Consider the following 20,290-nt stretch of genomic DNA (forward strand, 5'->3'; position numbering starts at 1 on the left):
CCCCTGGAAAGTCTGTCGATTCCTCCTGTCTTTTTGCAGGGCACCCAGCAAACATAACGACGATCATACATTGAACGATTCGATTCTTGCAACGACAAAAAAGTAGGGGCAGAGTTGGGAAACCTGAGTCACATTGCCTTTTCCAGGCTGTGTTTAGAGTTGAAGGGCTCATCTCGGTTGTCACAAGGGAGTTTCTCAGCCCACCAAATCTAGTCAGGTGACCACAAGTATCCCTTCATGAACTAGATTTTCACTGTCGACTGACTTGGGGATAGCCACAGGCAAATGTCCTATCTGAAGGTGAGGGCACCTGCTGCTTCTTTCACTGCAGCCCTGGTGCCCAGGGTAGGGAAAGTGGCATTAGCATCACGCTAGGGCAGCCCATCATGGGGAAGAGCACACCACAAGTCGCCAGAGAATTCGCTTATTTTCACTGCCTCAGGTTCAATCCGTGCCCCGGTATGTCTTCTGCTTTGTTTTCCATCTTGTGAGACTCTCTTTACTCCACTACGAGAAAGAATCTAGCCAGCAGCAGTTTAATGCATGACAATCCTGTTATTACAGCTGTAAATAATTAACAACTAGAAAAAAATGCTTTTTTTTTTTAAATTTTTTGTTGACTTTATTTTCTCTATTGACTAGCTGGTAGCCACTTTCTTAAGGGATTTCTCACGGAAACTGTGACCTTTCTTCTCTCTATTTCTCTCTCTTTCTTTCTGAGATTTGTGTTTCAAATGCTTTTTGGTGCAATGTTCAATGCCTGTTTGTATTTTTGAATCGTATTTTTCAACCTTTGCCGGAAAAAAAAAATTTGCCCATTCTAATTGGCAGGATTTTGAGTCCTGCAATTTTTTTCAGCTTTTAGCTTTTTCAATAAGTTAAAGCAACAGAAAAATGTCTCAAGAAATTACAGTGAAGTTCTGAAGAGAGATTAGAAAACATCAGAAACAAGAACTACGTGAATAAGATCAGCAAGCTGAGTGGAGGAGGAGGACTCTTCTGACCACCTACTAACCTCGTGATCTAACACACAAGGCGGGACTAGACCTCTTCACTGAATTAAATCACTCCGCTTTTCCACTCTACCCACTCTCTCGAACTCCAGTCAAAACAAATAAAAATTCATATTTTAAAAAAAATCTGTGTCATTGTTTTTTCCATGGTCTGTTTCTCAAAGCTAAATGATGTTGACGTACAAAGGGATGGGGAGCCCCGGGAGCCAGTCCTCTGGGTTTGAGGCTACCTGCTCATCTGACGAGTTTGTCCCAGACAGAGGTGAACAGACAAGCTACCCAAGAAAAAAGAAATATTCCAGGGGAAAATAAAAGAGCTTGAAAACATCCCACGGTTCCCATCGTGTTGTGTTTAAAACACTTTCCCTTCCCGTGGCAGGGGAGTGGAGGGCACAAGGTACCTTCAAGGCAGATGGGCTGGGGAATTTGGGAAGACGGGATGGTGGTGGTGTGATGGGTGGGCAAGAAGGAGGCCCTGAGGCGTGCCCGTTCCCCGCGGTGTGTGGCCCATGGTTAGACTTTGCTTTTCCAGTAGAGCTTTTTGGCATTTCTCTATGTACAACATGAACTGAGCTTTCTGCTGCTCTAGGGGCAACCAGAAGAGGCCTTGGCCAAGGCGCTGGTTTATCCAACCCACCACATACACTTCAGCTGAGTCACGCCTTAAAGAGACCCTGGTGGGCATGGAGGCCCCTAGCCCAAGTATCTTTGGCCACATGGTAAATCAAATGTGTGCCAAGGAAAGGTTGTGGGCAGTTCAACCCACCCTGCTGTGCTCTTCAGCAATGACCTCCACTGTCACTTTGGTCCACCCAAACAGCTTCCAGCATGACTTGGGATTTACCATGGTACAGAGACCTTTGCTGCAGCAAGTTTTGGTTTTGGCTACCCTGTTTTGGGAGATTTAATAGCAAATAGCTGGCCATGCCATGTCACTCAGGCAGTGTGACACGTGTCCAGGTGACTGTGTGGGCTGCTGGCAAGGAAGTTCAAGGTGTAAGGGCTTATTCGGACGCTTCATTGCATCTCCCTGGATGCACAAAAAGTTATATTTAGCAACTAATAGAAAGAAGGACTTTTCTCGCTAGATCTGAAATGAAGTAAATCTCTTCAAATGCAAAACCAGAAGAAAAATCACCTGCAAGAAATGCTGAAGTTCTTCCTAATGCACTAAGTTTAAAACATCCTATGTTCCCCTGTGATTTTTTTCTGCAATTTTGGCTATGTTTTAGTTAAAAATATTGATGATTTACTCAAATCCCACATATTCAATGAGGACTTTTTCCTCTCTCAGTTACCACTGGGAAATAGCAGGAGAAGCAAATAACTCTGGTGACATCGTCGGTTGTTTTCCACGCCTGAAGAAGGAATGAAACACCCTCCCCCCCTTCTCCGGATTCCCTGAGCACCATCTGGATGCTGCACCAGGGACTTGCTGGCAGGACAATATCTCCAAACATATTGCAACCTTGAACAAAAAAGTTACGCATTTGAATTTGCTGCGTTCAGCTGAATCCTCCTTCTTGCTCAGAGATTCGAATGACAGAAGAGGCTTGGGAGCGCCGGGGCTCGCAGATGCTGTGGCAGATGGATAGTTTACCATGGGTCTTAGCAATACAGACTGCATGCTTATGTCTTCCCAACGAGGGAGCATAGCTTGTGACCTCGGCAAGAGCCAGCAAGGAAGGACCCCCCCACTGGTTTAAACCATAAAAGCTGGAACCAGAAGTTTTCACCCCTTTCCCCACCACCCCCCCGCCCAAGTCCTTCCTCAATCAAAACCGCACAGGGTTGGTCCCAGCCTGAAAAGATCTTCCTGACTCAGAAGACAAAAATAAACAGCGATGTGAAAAGCTTCCCTGCATTATCACTTCTCTATTTGAACCTGGAACAAGGGCTCTGAAGAGGAACAGAGTGTAATTGCAGTGTCCACAGAAAAGAAATACTAATGAAAACAGGCAGAGCCAGGAGAATTGGCAGAGAAGAGGCATAGCTGAGCAAGTATTTATTAACCCAGCACTTAGTGCTCAGGCTGACAGGTGTCTTAGGAACACAATAGCTGGGTTTTATTATTAGGTGCTTATACTACAGCAGTGCTCGGGGAGGGGAACCGTTGATGTGTGGCTCCTGAGGTGCCACATGTTGGGGAGCAGATAATTGTGTCCCCTACGCCAGGCTGTAACGTGGCTGGTGAGGACGGCTCAGGCCCACAGCCCGGTGAGGGAAAGGGTGCCCTGGGGCGCAGTGGTCGTCTGCCTTTGAAGGGGGCTGTTCCAGAAACCTCTTCTGTGCACTGCCTCCACATGAGGTGGGGTGAGTGCCCCAAAGCCAGCCCTCAGCCAGCCTTCACGCATTTGGGTGGTATGATCAGAAACCCCAGCATCAAGGTAGGGGTCCCTCCGTGGAATGAACTCTCTTCTCTGGTTTCTCCACCGTGTCAGATGAGTAGGTCTAATGCTGCGTGACCCCTGTTCATGGGGCTCTTCCAAGGACCATTGCTAGGCTGGCTGCCTTGTAAGCAAACGGTGCTTTCTTCTGCAAAGTGCAATTCTTCCTGACTAAACTCGTCCATCAGCAGCTTGTCAGCAGGAACATGGTTTGAGACTTTGCGGTCACCCTACTCCACAGAGAACACCCTCGCTTGGCAGATCTGTGCTTTGCTGGGATTCATTCTCCCTTACGCTTTCATGTGTTGGCAAGCTGTGGGCTGCAGGGGCCTCGCAGGGGATCCCAGGCTTCACCACCACAAGCACATGCTCACTGCAGCCGGAGGTGGGAGAAAGTGGCTGTGACTTTCCTCCTGCCCCCACCAGCTTCCCTTTTCACGCTCAGTGGATGGATGATGTGTTAACAGCAGCCAGAGCAGCAAATGAGGCTGCTTCCCAGCATGGATGTGCTCAGCTCCTTCTGCAGATCCTCAGTGTCCTTCATGGGGATGAAGATGTCCTTTTCTCCCCCTCCCCTAAGCAGGCAGCAAGTGATGGGCTGTGGAGGGCACTGGGTGATGTGCCTGGAGCAGTGGGTGTGGGTGTCAACCACAGCAAAGCTCCTTCAGCCCACCCCACCTCAGGGAATGTCTCCTTGAGCCCCCTGGTCAGGGGAAGCAGGAGAAGAAGCCTGCTCCAGCCCTGCTCTGAGCCCAGGGCAGGGGAGACACCTCCGGTGTGGGAGCTGTGGGGCTCCTTGGGTCTCATTCTTGGACAATCCTGCAGTCTTACCAACAAAACAGGCGTCTACCCCACGTACTGCCGTGGTCCGTGTTCCAGGGGAGAAGTTCTGCAGGTGAGATTCAGGTCTCCCCCTACACCCCACCCCGGGGTTACAATGGGTGTTTTGCAGTGGGGGGTGTGGAAGACACAGCCACAGGGCACTCGGGTGGGACAGGGGAATCAGCAGGCCCAGGGACAGCAGGGACCCTGCACTGGACAGGGCTGCACCACCCCCATCCCCACGGACGCCCAGCAGAAAGAAAATGTCTCCGAAAAACAGCACCACATGATTTTCTTCAGAAGGGGAGAGGTGTAAGAGCTAGCTGAGCATTAGGCATTTTATAAAAGCGCTTTGAGATCCCTGATAAATAGCAATCTAGGAATTGACAGCAGTGGTTTCAGCAGAAGCAGTATTGCAGCCGTGATAGTCTAAGGACATAAGTGAGGCAAGGCTGGTAGGAAAAATCAACATTTTTTTATTACACAGGTAGCACAGCTGGGGAAAAGAAGGCAAGCTTTCAGGCCTACAAACTCTCATTCAGATGTGGTGCTGTAGACTTCAGGCTTAAGCCTGCGTAGGACTGGTCTGGGCCAGCTTCATTAGCGAGGCAATCAGAAAGCAAAGGCTCCTAGCTCCTATGCAGAGTGGCAAGTAGCTTATAGAGGGAAAGGTACTTCTTGGGCTTTTGTGAAGAATGGGGGAGTATAAGAGACAAAATAGTATTGCTGAGTTTATTCAGAGAAAGAAAGAAAAGCATGCAGTGATATGGATTAAAAAAAAAAAAAAGATAAAAATGCATACAATACAGACAGAAACCTTCTCTAAAGTCAATGCACATTTTTTTTCAGCACATGCAAGTTTTACACTTGCTCAAGAAGTCTGGGAGCAGTAAGTCTCCGGTCTGACCCCAGCTCAGCTATACATCAGCCCAGACCAGTTGTGGAAATGACCATAACTCATCAGCACATCCCCTGGCATTTGAGGGAAGCTGGTTAGGCTCCTCTTACAATTTCTCTTTGCTATTGTGAATCTTAAAATATCTGTGGCAGACTGTAATCCCCAGTTTGACTGTAAAGCTAGCCTTTGCCTTCATCCTGCCTTATTACACCCAGCTTAAATTACGAGGGGTAGCAAGACAGGGTTGATAAGGAGGATTTATTATGCTTGAATGACCATCCATAGCAACTCATTGCTGAGTGACTCTATCTCACTCCCCTGGAGAACAGCTCCTGCCAGAATACACTCATTTTCAAGTGTGAACCCTCAATCAAGTAGGATCAGAGGATCTCGTTCACATCCTCATTGGTTACAAAGGGAAACAACTCTAAGCAACGGGCTTGTGAGGGCCCTGGCCCAGAGGAGATGTGGAGTTTGAGCTGCAGGTGGTCTGGGGCAGGAGAAGCGCTGAGTGGGGGTCTGTCATCACATGGCAGTGCTGTGGTGTCCTAGATAAGGAGCAGAGATGTGTGGAGTTACTTACCTTGGGGTGAGGATGCTTCAGGTGCTAGGGGGAAGGAGCCCTGGGTGCATCATGCGATGGCCATGGGGAGCTCAAGGTGGCGAGAAGCTGCATTTCACCCAAGGCAGCAACTCCTCTCCCTCTTTGGGTTTCCATGTAGATAACATAAGCAAACCAGCTTCCTGGGAGTGTGCTGGGAGGCAGCATCCCCACTGGGAACACTAGCAGTTGTCTGCTGGGATGTGCAGGCAATTATGCCACCTCCCAGGGTGGAAATCACGTCCAACGTGTGACAGGGCAGAGCTGGTCTACTTCCATAGCCCTGCAGGGGTACTGGGAGGCGGTCAGCCTTTTTGGTATGTTTTTTAAAGAAATATTGCTGAGGAGTTGGGTGACATTTTCTTTCCTTTGCTAAGTTTAGAGTGTAATTGTTATGCTGCTTGTTCAGGCTTTTTGCAGTCCTGCTGTCTGGGGATCTCATTTGTGTAATTTTGTTGGGCCCTGGCTAATAATGACATCACGTGAAAACAATTCATTCTGCTGGACCAAGAGTGGGCTTTGTTGTCATGGTAACCTTTGATTCAGAGACTTGTGGGAAGGAGACAGGTAAGTGCTTGAAATTGCCATATTTCAGTATGGTTTCAAATGCCTTGGAAATCCAAGGCCCATTTTCCATAAATGAAATTTCAAGTCTTGTTGAAGTACTTTGTAAACAAAATTCATGTATTGCCTGAAGAAAATGGAGTGGAATTTAGTTGAAGAAAATACTTTTAGAAAAACTAAGGTTTTATGAAGCACTCTACAAAATAATGCGAGTTAAACACAACCAGGATGTGCTAATGCTGCTTTGTTCCCCAAAATTCAGCCCTGGATAGAAGGCATCCTTTCCCTGCGAGGGGACATAGTCCAGTGGCCCTCAGGGCTGGCCCAGTGAGGAGACCTATGTGCTGGAGGGGTATGAAGAGGCACAGAAGCAGGTCTGATGGGAGCAATCTTTAATTTCAAATGTGTCCCCCACAAGTGTGCTGGTTTTTACCTAGTCTGAATCAATGAGCCTCTCTGTTCCCCAAATTTGGGTCAATGTGTACTACATTAGTCAAAATACTCTGGAAGCCAAGATATTCACTCAGAGCTAGATATCTACACGCTTATTTGGACATCTAATTATGAATGCTTGTGGCTTCTCTGAAAATCAAACCGGGATGATGTTGGCCCCTCTGGATATGAGTTAGTCTGGGGTTGTAGGGAGACATTTCCAGCTGGAAAGTCCTGGGCTTCTGAGGAGAGATTCACAGTTTGGAGACACTGTGTAAAATCAGCAAAAGCTGTACCGTGCTGACTTCCTTTCAACGTGACAATCAGCCTGAGCCAAAAGGCATGCCACAAAAGGCAAAAGTCAACATTTGGCATCTGGATCCAGCCAACGCTTTGGTCAGGGCTCTTCGATTCCGTAGCCCCATAAATATTCTCACAAAGGGGACATCCAAGGGTCTGCAAGTCAAGTTGTTTGGCCAGACCACAGTGTGAAAGGAGGACCTGGCACATTGCTGTTCCCAGGATCTGGGTTGCAGCATTTATCCAAACCCTCGTCGGCATAACTTACACCACCCCCCACCCCGGGAAATGCTGTGTGTCTTCCTCTGCCTGGCATAGGGTGGCCATTTTGAGGAACTTTCCTCCAAAGCTAAAAGAATCCCTTGGCACTTTAACTCTTGCATAGAATATGTCATTTTCTTCAAGGCATGTGGGAAAGGAACCTGTTTCTGCTCAGCTCCAACTGATGGCTTGGGGAGGGAGGGGGATAATGAGATGAAACCCAGGTGGGCCTGTAGAAATCAACTGCCCAGCGCCAGCTTGTTGAGCCCCACAGCTGCTGCAGGAAGCAGAGGCACCATGTGGAGAGGATTTAGGACACGGCTCAAGCAAAGAGGTCTCTGGGGCCTGGCGTGCAGGCTGGAGAGGGCTGAGCTGGTGCAGGGGCTGTGCCAGAGCTGGAACCGCCTGCTCAGGGTCCTGCTCCAGCCCCATGGATGTTCAAAGCAACTCCCGTGATTTGCACGGGCCCTGCCAGGGTGAGCGCAGGGTCCCGCAGTAGGATGGAGCATGGTGGTGAGGAGGGAGCTCTGTGGGGATGTAACCCCAGGGGAGAGCAGCAAATTGGGTCTGTGTTTCTTGGGCGTGCAAGGAGCCTATCCCTAGTGTGTATGGGAAGTGTCTGAAATAGAAGCATTTTGGAAATAGCAAAAAAGGAGTATTTCCAAAGGACTCCAACCCTTCTCCATGTGATTTGCTCAACCCTTCAGAGCGTTTGTTGCTTTTTTTGGTGGCAGAAGCTATTCAGGGAACTTGACCTGAATTTTTGCATCACTTTGGATGCTTAGAAATTGCATTTATTTAAAGCAAATAAGTCATTTGCTGAAAAAATATTGCCCAGAAAAGGCAGGTATTCCTAAAATTAACCCAACGTTAGTGCAAGTGTTTGCCTGGCGCACAGTCTGCAGGTACAGAAGAGCTGCCATGCAGGGAGAGCCCACAGCCTTGTCCAAAGAGTGTCCGATTTCTGGTAGCAGTCAAACAGCAGGTGTTTCCTATAATCTTAGGCTCTCTTTCACTCTCACGCATCTTGCAGAGCTTCACCAGCCTCTCCCAGCTTCCAGCAATCTGTGGCTCAGGGACTTGCCTGTAAAAGCCACATCCTTATGTTTAATTATGTTACCCTTCTGTTAAGGAGGCTGAGGGGTGACGACATTGTTCTCTACAGCTTCCTGAGGAGGGGAAGTGGAGAGGGAGGTGCTGAGCTCTTTTCCCTTGTACCCAGTGATTCAATGTGTGGGAATGGTTCAAAGCTGCACCAGGGGAGGCTTAGAATGGACATTAGGAAGTATTTCTTTACAGAGAGGGTGATCAAGCCTGCAACAAGCTTCCTAGAGAGGTGGTCGATGCCCCAAGCTTGTCAGTGTTTAGGAGACATTTAGACAAGGCCCTTAATTTGTTTTAGCTTTTGGTCAGCCCTGAAGTGGTCAGGCAGTTGGACTAGATGATCATTGTAGGTCCCTTCTAACTAAAAATATTTTATTCTAATAACTTGATGGATTGTTGTTCTGCGAGTTGGTCCAGCTGCTTCTTGAGCTCATATCAACTGTGCCCACAACAGCTTGCAGAAAGCAGTTCCCTGGTTTAATTGTGGTATAAACAACCACTTCATTTAGGTTTGGGGACTATGATTTTCCCCTTCCATTTGATGTCTCCTTGTGCATTAGAAGAGAAGGTGAGCCCTTGATCCCTGTCCATCCTCTGCGTGCCTCACACAATTATACAACCTTTATGCACTATGTCCCATCTTGAGTATCTCAGTCATGGCTCTGGGGGCTGACGGAGCCAAGGGGTCTGCACAGCCAATGATCTGGCTGGGACAAGCTGTGCACACAAAGGCGCAGTGTGTTTCCTTCTGCCTATACCTCTGAGTACAGCAGCTCCCGAGCAACAGCTGAGTGCTGCGGAGCTGTAGCATGGTGTACATATGGCCAGTGCCCAAAGAGGCAGGGTTAATGCGACACCAGTCCAGTGCTATTCAGCTGTGTGCGTGCTGCTTGGTGCCTGACTCGGGGCTTTTGGAGTGATGTTTCGCCCAAGCAGAGCCCCCAAGTTCCTGTGCCCATGTGCTGGGATCTCCCCGTGGCCTGTGGGATGTGCAGTGCTCCTGCAGCAGCACACCGGAGGATGGTTTCTAGGACAGCACTTCAAAAAACGGGTTCACATCAGCCTGGGAAATCCCAGAACATGCTAGGACTTCTCATGTGGTGTACAGGCTTGGTGCCCTTTGATCCATTACTTTCCCACTGCCTGAAAGGGCTGCAGCTCTGTAATAGTCTTGCCCAGGTTGTGGTATTCACACTGATGGTGCAAAGTGGCTTCCCAGACAAAATTTCGGTAGCAGGAGTTGACTGTAGCTCTCCCCTCTGGGGAGTGGTCACCTCTCCCCTTGGTCTTACAGGCTGCAGAGGCACAACGTGTCGGAAGATGCTACGGAAGAGCAGAGCCTGTTTTGCAAAGTGCTGCATTTTGCAGGAGCCAACTGAACGAGTATTGTCACGCTGCTGCTCCTTCCTCTTTGCCGCATGTGAGGTAAATGAGGTTTATGGAAATGGGGGACAGACGAGAGCTACGTGGAGGCAGCAGTGGTGTGCGGAGATGCTGCGTTGGAGACTCCCCCTGCAGCGCCAGCAGTGGCCCTTTGCCTTGACCCCAGGTTCCCTGCTATTCTGGCTCAGGCTGCTGATGATGCTGTCACAGTTCTGACGAGGTGCCTCCACCCCCATCGGTATCCCCTTGCTATTCCGACCCTCTCTTTGCCCTCGCTCTGCTCAGTGGGGGCACTTCAAGCTCAGGCTGAAGGGCTTCTACAGTTTTGCTCCTGGCTGCTGGCTGCCAGTCATGCCCAAGAATAGCAGGGAGTGTTAACAGTCTGGATAAATATTTCTTGAGAGCACAGAGTTCACTTTATTAGTGATCAGGGCAGCTTTTCAGGGACAAAACATGGATTTAGAGCTTAATCCTTGGCTCCTGCTGTGTTGCAAGCACTCCTAAAACCTTTGTGGACACCAAGGCCATTTTAGAGTTTCAAAGTTAAACAATCCCTCTCTCCCCCTCCTTATAAACACCAGGAGGATTGGAGATTCAAAGCCTCAGTTGTGAATATATCCTGGTTCTTGGGTGTGTCCCTGCCTTGAACCTGCTGTGTGGCATGACTCCAAATCTTCCTAGCTTATTGCCTGTGCTCAGCGCTAGAGCTGGTCAGAAAAGTTCAAAATAACCACAATGCCCCTGATGCAAACAAAACAGTGAGTTTTAGCGTAAATAGATATTAATTTGTTGTTTTGAGGCTTTTCATTTATTTACCATCTGTGATTCTTCTGATTAAAAGAAAAAATCATCATCCAATCAAAGACAGGAAAGGACTAGCTGGGGCTTTGCTGGCTGTCCCTGGGGCACAGAGATCACCTTGCAAACAGATGAACCCAACAGTTAATCTGTGCCTAACAGGCTGAAAATGGGCTAAGAGTTAAAAATTTGCTAGGGTGAATTCAACTGATGCAGTCAGACTCCAGTGCAGCATTAATATCCCCTTTAGAAGTGGAGGTTCAGCTCAAGGAAGCCCTTGCTTTGAATTACACTTTCCCAGCCACCCCTAAACTTCTGGAAATATCCTCCAAATGACGTAATATGAAGAGAGAGGGGAAACAAAAGGTAACCAATAAAGTAGTCTGCAAGGAAAAAAAAATAATCAGTGGACAAAAGGCTTTGTTTTGCCAGCAGTCAAACCATTCAGCCAGCCACAATAGCATGCTCCCTTCCCATTCTTTGCACCCCAGCCTTGTGCATTTGTGGTTATTATCTCGCCTGGACCAGATTGGTGTTGACAAACAAAAACCCAGGTAGCTTTGATTTTCCTTGTGTGCACGGTCAAAGGGAAGGAGTCATCTGCCCCTCAGTGTTTGATTTTTCATTGTCCTCACTCTGCTTTATTCCCTCTACATCATGGTATGGAACAAAGACTTGAATTATGGCAGAAGATGAATGAAGTCTTTGAAAAACTATTAGAACAATTAGGCACTGAGGCATGGTGCAGGGGGAGAGCAAAGGGTCACCACTTTGAGGGCCTGAATGCTCTGAGTTTTGGGAAGGTTCGGGCTAGCTGTGGAGGTGGTTCTCCTGAGAGTAAGCAGAAGGAGAGAAATAGAGAGAAAAGTCAGGAGTGGTGGTGGCAGCTGCTGCTATCAGCTCTCCTGTGACTGGCTACCTAGATAAGGTAGCCTGACAGCAGTCAAAGCTGGTTTTGGCTCTGCTTCTCCATCCTGAGCTGGTGTGGGAAGAAATTCCCAGCCCTGCCAAGGGAGAGGGGGGAGCAAGAGCCTGGAAAAGCAAGGAGACAACAGGACAATGGCAACTCATGAGAGATGACTTGCTGAAACATGGAAGCTCCTCCTGGAAAGGGAGGAACCATCCATATACCTGCCCCTTTCCTTAGCATCGCCTCTGGGCAGACACTGGCAGATGGGACAAGAAACACAGCAAGGACTCGGCTTTACCTACTGTGGCCCCTTCTAAAATGTGCTATTACTGTGAGGATCTCCTTCCATATGTACTTGGAAAGAAAATTTCTAACAAGGTGTTGTGGTTTGAGCCCAGAGGGAAACTGAGCACCAGGCAGCCACTCACTCACCCCTTCCCTCTCAGGAATGGGAAGGAGAAATAAAGTAAAAGGCTTGGGAATTGAGATCAGGACAGGGAGGGATGATTCACCCATTACAGTCACAGGCAAAAGACAGACTTCTCAGGGGAATTAAAAAAGAACATCAATTTTATTCAAACACTAACAACACACCACTTAACAGACAGAGCAGGACAGTGAGAAGCATTACCACATCTTAAAAACACCTTCCTCCCACCCCTCCCTTCTTCCCGTGCTCAGCTTTGCTCCCGATTTCTTTATCTCCTCCCCACCAGGGGCACAGGGGTCAGTCCCACTGCCTCTTCCTCCTCAGGGGGAGGACTCCTCGCCCTCTTCCCCTGCTCCATCGTGGGGTTCCTCTCATGGGAGACAGTGAACCTTCCATGAACTTTCTCTGGCGTGAGACCTTCCCATGGGCTGCAGCTTTTCCTGTGCTGCTCCGACATGGGTCACCCCCACGTGTTGCAATCCTCCCAGCGACGAACTACTACAGAGTGGGGGCTGCTTCTTCCCACAGAGTCCTGCCCTTCTTTGGGAACAGTCACCTGCTCCAGCATGGAGTCCTCCACAGGCTGCAGGTTGGCATCTGCTCTACTGTGGACCTCCCACGGGTGGCAGGGGAATGGCCTGCCCTCTCAACAGGTGCTGCAGGGGGGCTGCACTTCCCCCCACTTCCTCCTCCTTTCTTCCAATGACCTCAGTGTTCACACAGACGCCCTCCTCACAACTCCCCCTCCTCCTCCTAGCTTTCCCCTCTTAAATACCTTATCACAGCGGTGCAGCCACCGTCACTAATTGGCTCGGCCTTGGCCAGAGGTGGGTCCGACTTGGAGCTGGGGGAACGTCGAGAAGCTTCTCACAGGGGCAACCCACCACTACAGCCCCCTGCCCCACTACCAAAACCCACATACACACACACACAAACCCAGCACAGGGAGCAGTAACAAAGACCCACTGAGTCAAATTGCTGCTGGAGAAAATGCCCTGAGGGTGAAAAGCTAGAAAAGGGAATAATCCTAGCATAGCACTGCCATTAATGTAATGTTCATCAGATGGGATGGGAGGTTGGGTGGTGTATAGGTTTCCTTTCTGTGCTACCATCCCCAGAGCACTCCCTTTATCCTTTAGTTCTGGCTTGGAGGAAAGTGTTTACACTCCCCCCACCCAAATTAGACTTTGTGGCAATGGAAAATGAGATCACGATTCTCTTGCTGGCAGAGTGGTGTGAAACAATGGTGGTAGAAAAAAATAGTAATCTCTTTAGAAGGCCTGGTCTCGCTTGGCAGGTGTTATTTTTTTTCTAGCAGAGGGAGCAAGAAACTGCAGCTGGAATCTTCGGTTGGCTTCCCAAGGTACTACTGTGACATTTTAATGATCTAATTCCCCTCAAAGGTGGCATTTTCACTTGTTCCTCTGACCTATCGCTGTACATTCACTGTGAAACAAACTATCTGCTATCAGCCCTGACATCTCAGGCTCAGAGAAAAAAAAAATAAGGCGGTGATACTAATGGACTCTTCACCCTGTTATGAGGATGTAGCTGGCTGTCTTCCCCCCATGCTCTAGGGCCATGGGCTCTCCAGGAGCACATCAGCATAACAGCATTCACTTTTGCAGCTCCCACTGGCAGAAGCTGTGACTCAGGATGCACCTGTGTGATGTTTCCTGGCCCATTTATACTCTCTTGCTGCACAGCTAAAGGCGATGTTCAGGCTGGTGAGACCCTTTTCCTGCTCTGTAGTGTGGCTCTGCTCTGTTTGGAGGAGTCGCACCAGGCTGAAGTATTGTTTGTGATGGCATGTCTTGGACAAGGTGACCTGCAGAGGCTTGCAGGATGCCCTGCCCCACAGACAGGCTCTGGTTTCCATTCTCTGGAGATAAACTAGTTCACGCTGGTGTAAAATGTGTGCAATGAATAACACAACTACAGCAAAATAGTTTATGTAAAGCACTGATGTGGGAGAAGTTTCATAAGAGGTTTCATACCTCAAAAAGGCCTTTTGTCAAAAATAGAAGCATTTTCTCTAAGAAAAAAAAATCAAGTTTCTTGCACAGTCTTACTGTCATGCTAGTGCTGTTCCTAGCTGCCATGGAGACCCTCTTTTCTCCCAGAGTGAGAGATGCTGTTATGGTCCTTTTCTGAGCAGGACAGAAAGCAGAAGCAGCCCTTTCAGGATTGCCTGGGCTGGGGACACTGGCTGCCATCCACCGGGGCAATTGGCCCTACAGCAAATCCCGCTGGGGGCTGAGAGGTTTTGAGGGGGCAGGCTGGTTAGGAGGCACAGACCGGGGCTGCCGAGCAAGCTGGTCGGGTAGGAAACAGAGCCCAAGGACAGGCGAGCTGCTGATGTGACCCGTGAGGGACCAGCATTGGGAAAGCTGGTTGGGAAACAGTATGAAGAGAAACATCCGCCTCGAGACTGGGGCAAGCAAAAGCAGCTCAGTGCATGTGCTGCTAAACCTGCAGGTAAACACTGGTGTCCAGCACCAATATTTTGTTTTCTTCCTCTGGGAAGGCAACAGGGATCCAGCAAAACCCCAAATAGGCAAGACGCTGGTGCTCCAGCTCCAAAGGGGCAGGGCGGCTAGAGGGACAGGGAGAATCCAGGCAGAGAAACCAGGCCATGGAAATCAATGCAAATGACTTTGATCGCGGAGTTTCAAGCCCATTTGCTCCGTAGGAAGCACGGCTGTCAGCAGGGATAGGCAGTGCGAGGGGTGGGATCTCACATCTTGCAAGATGAAATGGAGAATGTGGCAGATGCTTTTTTTTTTTTCCTCGCTTCACAGGGCCCTTAGCAAGAAGCCCTTAACATCACTTTAATGGACCAAAGGGGGAGGATGCCAAGCTCCAGCCCCTCACCCCTCCATTTCTGTTGGCGGAAGGGGCAGCGCGATGGGCAGCGTCGGTGCTGCGCCTGCACGGTGATGGGGCCAGTGAGTGGTGGGCAGTGGATGGGACTGGGGATGGGGAAGCAGCAGGGCCCCAACACAGCACCTCTCGCTGGGGCAGAGGGAGGCTCGGAGCACCACAGCCCTGCGGGGATGCCCTGGGAGTCGCCCAGCCAAGCGGCAGAGACCCTCTGTGAGCCACAGCCGGCAGTGTGGGAAGGGAAAGTGCTCCCTACAAGCGGGCTCCGCGCCCTGCGAACCGCCCCGGGGAGCGCTCGCGTGGGGAAAAGCTCCAATTGTGTCAGTCATCATTTCTAGGCATTTTTTAAAAGAAACCCCTTTGGGGCAGGAGATCTGTTTTCATTCAGAGCTGCATGTGATGGGACATGTGCCTCTGCTCTAGTTTCTGAGTGCCACTGTTGTAGGTTAATTATCATTAGTAATTAATCATCACCACTCACAGAAAGGCTTTTCCCTGCTGGTCAGGAGTCGCACAGAGCATCAACAGCTTTTTTTTCCTCTGCAAACACAGCTCCAGTTTGCCCCAGAGACTCCTCTGGCCCCCAGCAGCTGCCTCGGAGCCTGGCAGACCCTTGGAAGGTGGTTGGGGGGAGTCTGGGTTGACCTGCCTGGTGACTTTTTTTTTTTTTTTTTAATATAATTTAAATACAGCTAGCTAAAATCTCTCCATGCTCATGTGAAGCTCTGCACTGGGTCTCCTAGACTAAGTCTTGTTGACTTTTTCCTTCTTTAAATAAGTTTCTGATGCGGTGAGGCAGCTGGAACAAATCTGGTGATACGTCCAGTGGTAACACATCAGTCTTCAAAGATGTAGCTGAAAAAAACCTAATAAGCATAGTCATTGCTTTCACTGTATTTAAAAAATAAAAGAAAAGAGGAGGAAGGTGGCATCAGGATGGTTCTGCTAGGGTCACCCCAGGGAAGGAGAGACCCTGGGAGACCTGCTGGCCTCGGGGTCACGCAGATGTGGCCACGGCCAAGAGCCATCTCTCCTGGCAGGAGCCACTTCCAGCACTGGCCTCTCCACAGCACTTTGGGGTTGCTTTTTTTTTTCTTGTAGATCCAGCCGCCAGATCCTCAAACGGGTCAGGCATATGGAATCATGGCATGAGCAAATTCAACTGGCTCAAGTTCAAGTTTATAAGGAACTCAGTTGCCTTTTTATCTTTTTTTTCAACTCAAACCAAATCCCAAACATAAATTATGGGAACCAGGCTCTTCCTGGCGCCTGCAGCTGCTCAGCAAAATTGACTTTTCCGTCAGCGCTGCCGCTCGTAGCGCAAACCTGGCAGCTGAGCACCGGACCCAGTTGGAGCCCTGCTTTTCGATTCAACAAAAGTTCAGCCAACTTGGAGCATTTCAGACTCAGCGAATTATTTTCTGACAAAAATGTTGGTTTATTGGGAAATTTCCGGCTGGCTCTAATTGGGACAGCTGTTAAGGCGGCAGTTTTCACAAGAACTAAAAGTCGCTTTCAGATGAGTACAGCTCTTAAAACGGCTGCTGCTTTGATAGCTGCTCATTGCCTTTCTTGTCTGATTATTGAGCTTAGTATCTCCCTGCAAGCTTAAAAAAAAATCTACTTTGCCTGTCTCATCCTTCTCTTCTCTTTACCAAATATTATCTTCTGCCCCTCCTCCTCCTTCAAGGAGACCCTGTCAGTTCAAATTTGACCCTAAATTTGAGCTTTGCAAAAATTAACGTGTATAGCATTCCAGATGAAGAGAATTTGTCTTTTTTCCCCCCCCCCAAGCTTCCCAGGGTTCACAAACACTGTCGAAAAGTCAAAGCAAACATTCGCCTTGTTGCTTTAACATGGGAGATCCTGCCAAGAAAATTAACGGGGCCTATCTCCACAAAGGGAACAAACTCATCTAATTCTGACGGTGGTACTGAGAGACGTGCAGCTTGCTAGCTTTCTGTAATGACTTGTTTTTTCATTTAATTGTTTTTTCTTTCTAATCCCACATACGTTTTTGCCACCAAAGCAAGGAAGTTGAATAAAGCATATTGAAGGTTCCTAAATAGCTCATACAGTCCCAGAGTCTATGAGCTGGAAATTTTATATCCTTAGGGAGCTGTAAGGGCTTGATGAAAGTCCTTGATAAAACAGTATTATGAATCTTACGCTGATCTGCTGGGAATTCTCACCAAACCCACCTTGTCCCCCACGTGGCAATGGGAAGACCTAGAGCTCCAGAAGCCCCTGGCATGTCCTGACCTTGTCGCTCTTGCAGGAAGGATGAGAGCAGAGATGCAGCATACCTGGCTTTAGCCCAACAGTCCGGGGTGGTGGCAGCCCCTCTTGCCTGGGGACAGCACGATGTCCCAGTCCCAGCTGGGGATGTGCTGCTGCTGGGCTTTGCACGGGAGCGGGGGCCAGGCTGTCCACTCCCCCTGCGCGGGCCCGTGGCCTTCTCACTGCTTAGGGGTCCTAATCTATGCTGGGGGTCACTATTTGGCCTCATGCTGGATACATGATTGCTGCTGAGCTGCTTGAAAAAACTGGCCAAGTGTTGCTTGAACATCCCCTTCACGCCAGCTCTGGCTGTGCACACTGAGAGTGCGCGTGGGGCTGGGGCTGCAGCGAGAGCGGCTCTCCGGGGAATGCACATTGCAGATATGGAAATTGCTCTGGAGCAGAGTGAGGAATGGATTAAATTTGGTTCAGATGGAATCAAAACATCTCTTTTTTTTTTTTTTTTAATATGGCTTTCCAGTGAAACAGGAAAAATGAAAAAAATTCATCTTGTCATCTCAGTATGTTGTTCAAACCAAAACAGTGGTTCTTTTCCTACCCTTTTTATTTAAAGAAAATCGAGTTTTAAATGAACAATGGTGTGCTGAAGTGGAAAAACTTGAAGCACTTAATTTAGAAAATGGATCGATGAAACATTTTGGCATTTTTAAGCAAAATATTTTATTTCAAAACAGGTTGGAAAAAGTACTTTGATAGCAGTTGTTTTTTCTTGGACTGTGGTTTTGTTTGTTTTTCTTCTCGCTTAAACTAATTGCCAAATTCTGCCTAAATTTGCCAATCGTTTAGATGCCTCAGGACTCTGCTGTGTACCAGGTTTGCAGTTCATTTAAAATGAAAAATCTTTGACTGCCAATCACGCATGTACAAGATGCTAATGGGAGACCCCTGACTTTATGGTCCTGATGTGCAGTTTTCTGCATCTTGTGCTGCGAATGGCTACCCGAGAGCTGTGCAGCCCATAATTCCCCTATAGGCAATGCCCTCTGGAGTGCAGTTTTGCTCCTGTTTATAAATAGGCTGCTAGAAAAATGTGTAATGCCAGCGCTGGCCCTCTGGGCTCTGTGCTAGGGCATCTGCTGCTGCATGGCCCATTCTGACAGGAAAAGAGCCCAGCAGCTCTCACTGGGGTCCCCAGCCCTCCCAGTGGGGGGGGGGGGGGCGGGGGGGGGCGCTTCTTCAGGACTCTGGGACCTACAGAAGAGGTACAGTGCCTTGCACCGAGCTGTCGGCCACAGTCGTGCCCCTGGGTGGCAGAGGGAAGGAATTTAAATAAAGAGGAGCAAAGTTTATATTTAGAGCTGGAGGATGCTCCTTCATCAGATCACACCAGTTTTAAGTAGGTCAGGCAGGAGACCCAAGATATCCAAGTGCCCTTCAAAAGCATCCGTCCGGCCATCGCTTATTATTCTAGGCATTTCCCTCTCGCTCTGCCTTCCTTTCACAGCCCCGGCCCTTTGTCGCTGCTTCTGGGCTGCACTGGCTCTCGCTGCGCTTCCCAACACTCGCCCCTTTCATTGCCTCTCCAGCCCTCATCCCCCCTGGCTTCGGTACAGCGGTGGCCTCAGCCGTGTCATTAAAAGCCACCATTTTGGGGTGCAGCCCAGCAGCTGGAGGCCAGAGGGGAGGCTGCATGAATGGGGTGCTCCTCGCAGCACCACTCTCCCCCCTGTCTGGGTTTTTAACTTGAACACAAATGGTTTTAGGTGAGAGCAAGCAATGATAGCAATGAAAACATCCAAAACACAAAAGAATCCGCCAAAGCTTTTATTCTGGGAAAATAATTGTCTGCCCTGACCAGTCTGAGACCGCCTGCCTGCTCTCCCCAGCAGCATCGGCATCCAGGCATCCTTTCCAGCCGCTTTCCCCTGTAATCCATCCTAATAAAGGCTCTGGACATGTGCAGGACCCTTCCTGCGTGTTCCCAGGCTGCCTCGCAAACAAATGCTCAGCGAGGAGAACAGCTTACGGAGTCTTGTCACACGGCTCTGAAACGCAACCCTGTCGCCTTCATTACCCAGAAAGACTTAAATCCCCTCTCCTTCCGCACGGACAGGTCTGACATGGGTGAGGGGATGGGCACGGAGCAGACCCCGAGGCTGATCCTCCAACAAAGCACTTCAGTGTGCATTAAGTCGGGTTTTTTTCCCAGCTGACTGGGGTTATTTGAGCTCTGTGATTAGGGGCTTTGTAGGGTGGCGGCAGGGATCTCGCACCTGGGAGGAGCGGGGTTTGCTGCTGATGGGGCCAGGGATGCTCCAGACCCTTCTGTCGGCTGCGCTGACACATTCCTGCACCAAAATCACCAGCAAGTAATACCCGCTTGTTTTTATCGAGCCATTTTCCTCACTCGCTCTCAGCCTATTACATTTTTCAACTCTCGGTGGAATTTTTATTTTTTTTTAAACGCAAGGCCTCCTTCGAGCTGATCACAAGGGAACGCTGAGTGCTTGTTTTTTAATATTCTGACAGGTGCTATTTTGCTATTTGCTTGTGATGATTCAGGACATTTGCATCTCTTTGTCCTTAATTAAAAAGCACTTCACCCTTGCTGCAGGGGTATGGCAGATTTCTCTTGATCTATTCATTTTGGGGGACTTTTAATCAACATATCCACTCTATCGGTGCGGGTGCATTTCTGACAGGGGGGTGAAGCTTAGCGCAGTGTGGAGAGCTGTGTGGGTGTAATTATGGCTTGCTCTTTTTTTTTTTTTTTTTTTTTGGTGAATTTGACTGCTGTTGAAAGGCATTTTCTAACAGCCTCCTAGAAGACAGGAGTCCCCTGTCCACCAAACACATGGGCAATGACAAAGGCAAAATTTGCTGCAAAGCCTGAAGCTGGCAGAGCTGGGGAGTCAGCACGTCGCCTCCCTGCCATCGGCTCCAGCTGAGAGCCTGCGGACAGGCTCCCTCCACTTTGAGGGACCCCCATCAGATCCCACCCTGCCTGCACAGACATGATCTGGTTCAGATTATGTACGTCTTTGCACCGTGACCCCCGCCGGGGCTGGGCACGTCCCTCTGCAGTGCGTGGGACAAAGGTGTGTGTGCTTGGCATGCCACACTGGGGTGCATTTGGAGTACGCCAGGGATGATCTCTGGTCTCTTACACACACACACGCACTTTTTGCAAGGTGAAAGGGCCTTATTTAATGGCAACACGTGTTGCCTTGGGCTGTCAGGAGGCTAAAAGTACCTGTGAGCTG

At 49.2% G+C, this 20,290-nt stretch overlaps 1 protein-coding gene across 2 annotated transcripts in view; it reads left to right on the forward strand.

Moving 5' to 3' along the window:
- The window catches only part of LOC141949258 (gamma-aminobutyric acid receptor subunit alpha-3), a 78,379-nt gene extending 77,249 nt beyond the window's left edge, over positions 1-1,130 (forward strand). For both annotated transcript variants that reach the window (XM_074882632.1, XM_074882633.1), the window contains one exon: positions 859-1,130. In XM_074882632.1, the coding sequence (XP_074738733.1) occupies positions 859-882 (24 nt within the window). In that variant the 3' untranslated portion in view covers positions 883-1,130. The remainder of the gene's footprint in view (positions 1-858) is intronic.
- The last annotated feature ends 19,160 nt before the right edge of the window (positions 1,131-20,290 follow it).

Source organism: Strix uralensis, chromosome 13, assembly GCF_047716275.1.
Source record: "Strix uralensis isolate ZFMK-TIS-50842 chromosome 13, bStrUra1, whole genome shotgun sequence".
In the NCBI taxonomy this organism is placed as follows: domain Eukaryota; kingdom Metazoa; phylum Chordata; class Aves; order Strigiformes; family Strigidae; genus Strix; species Strix uralensis.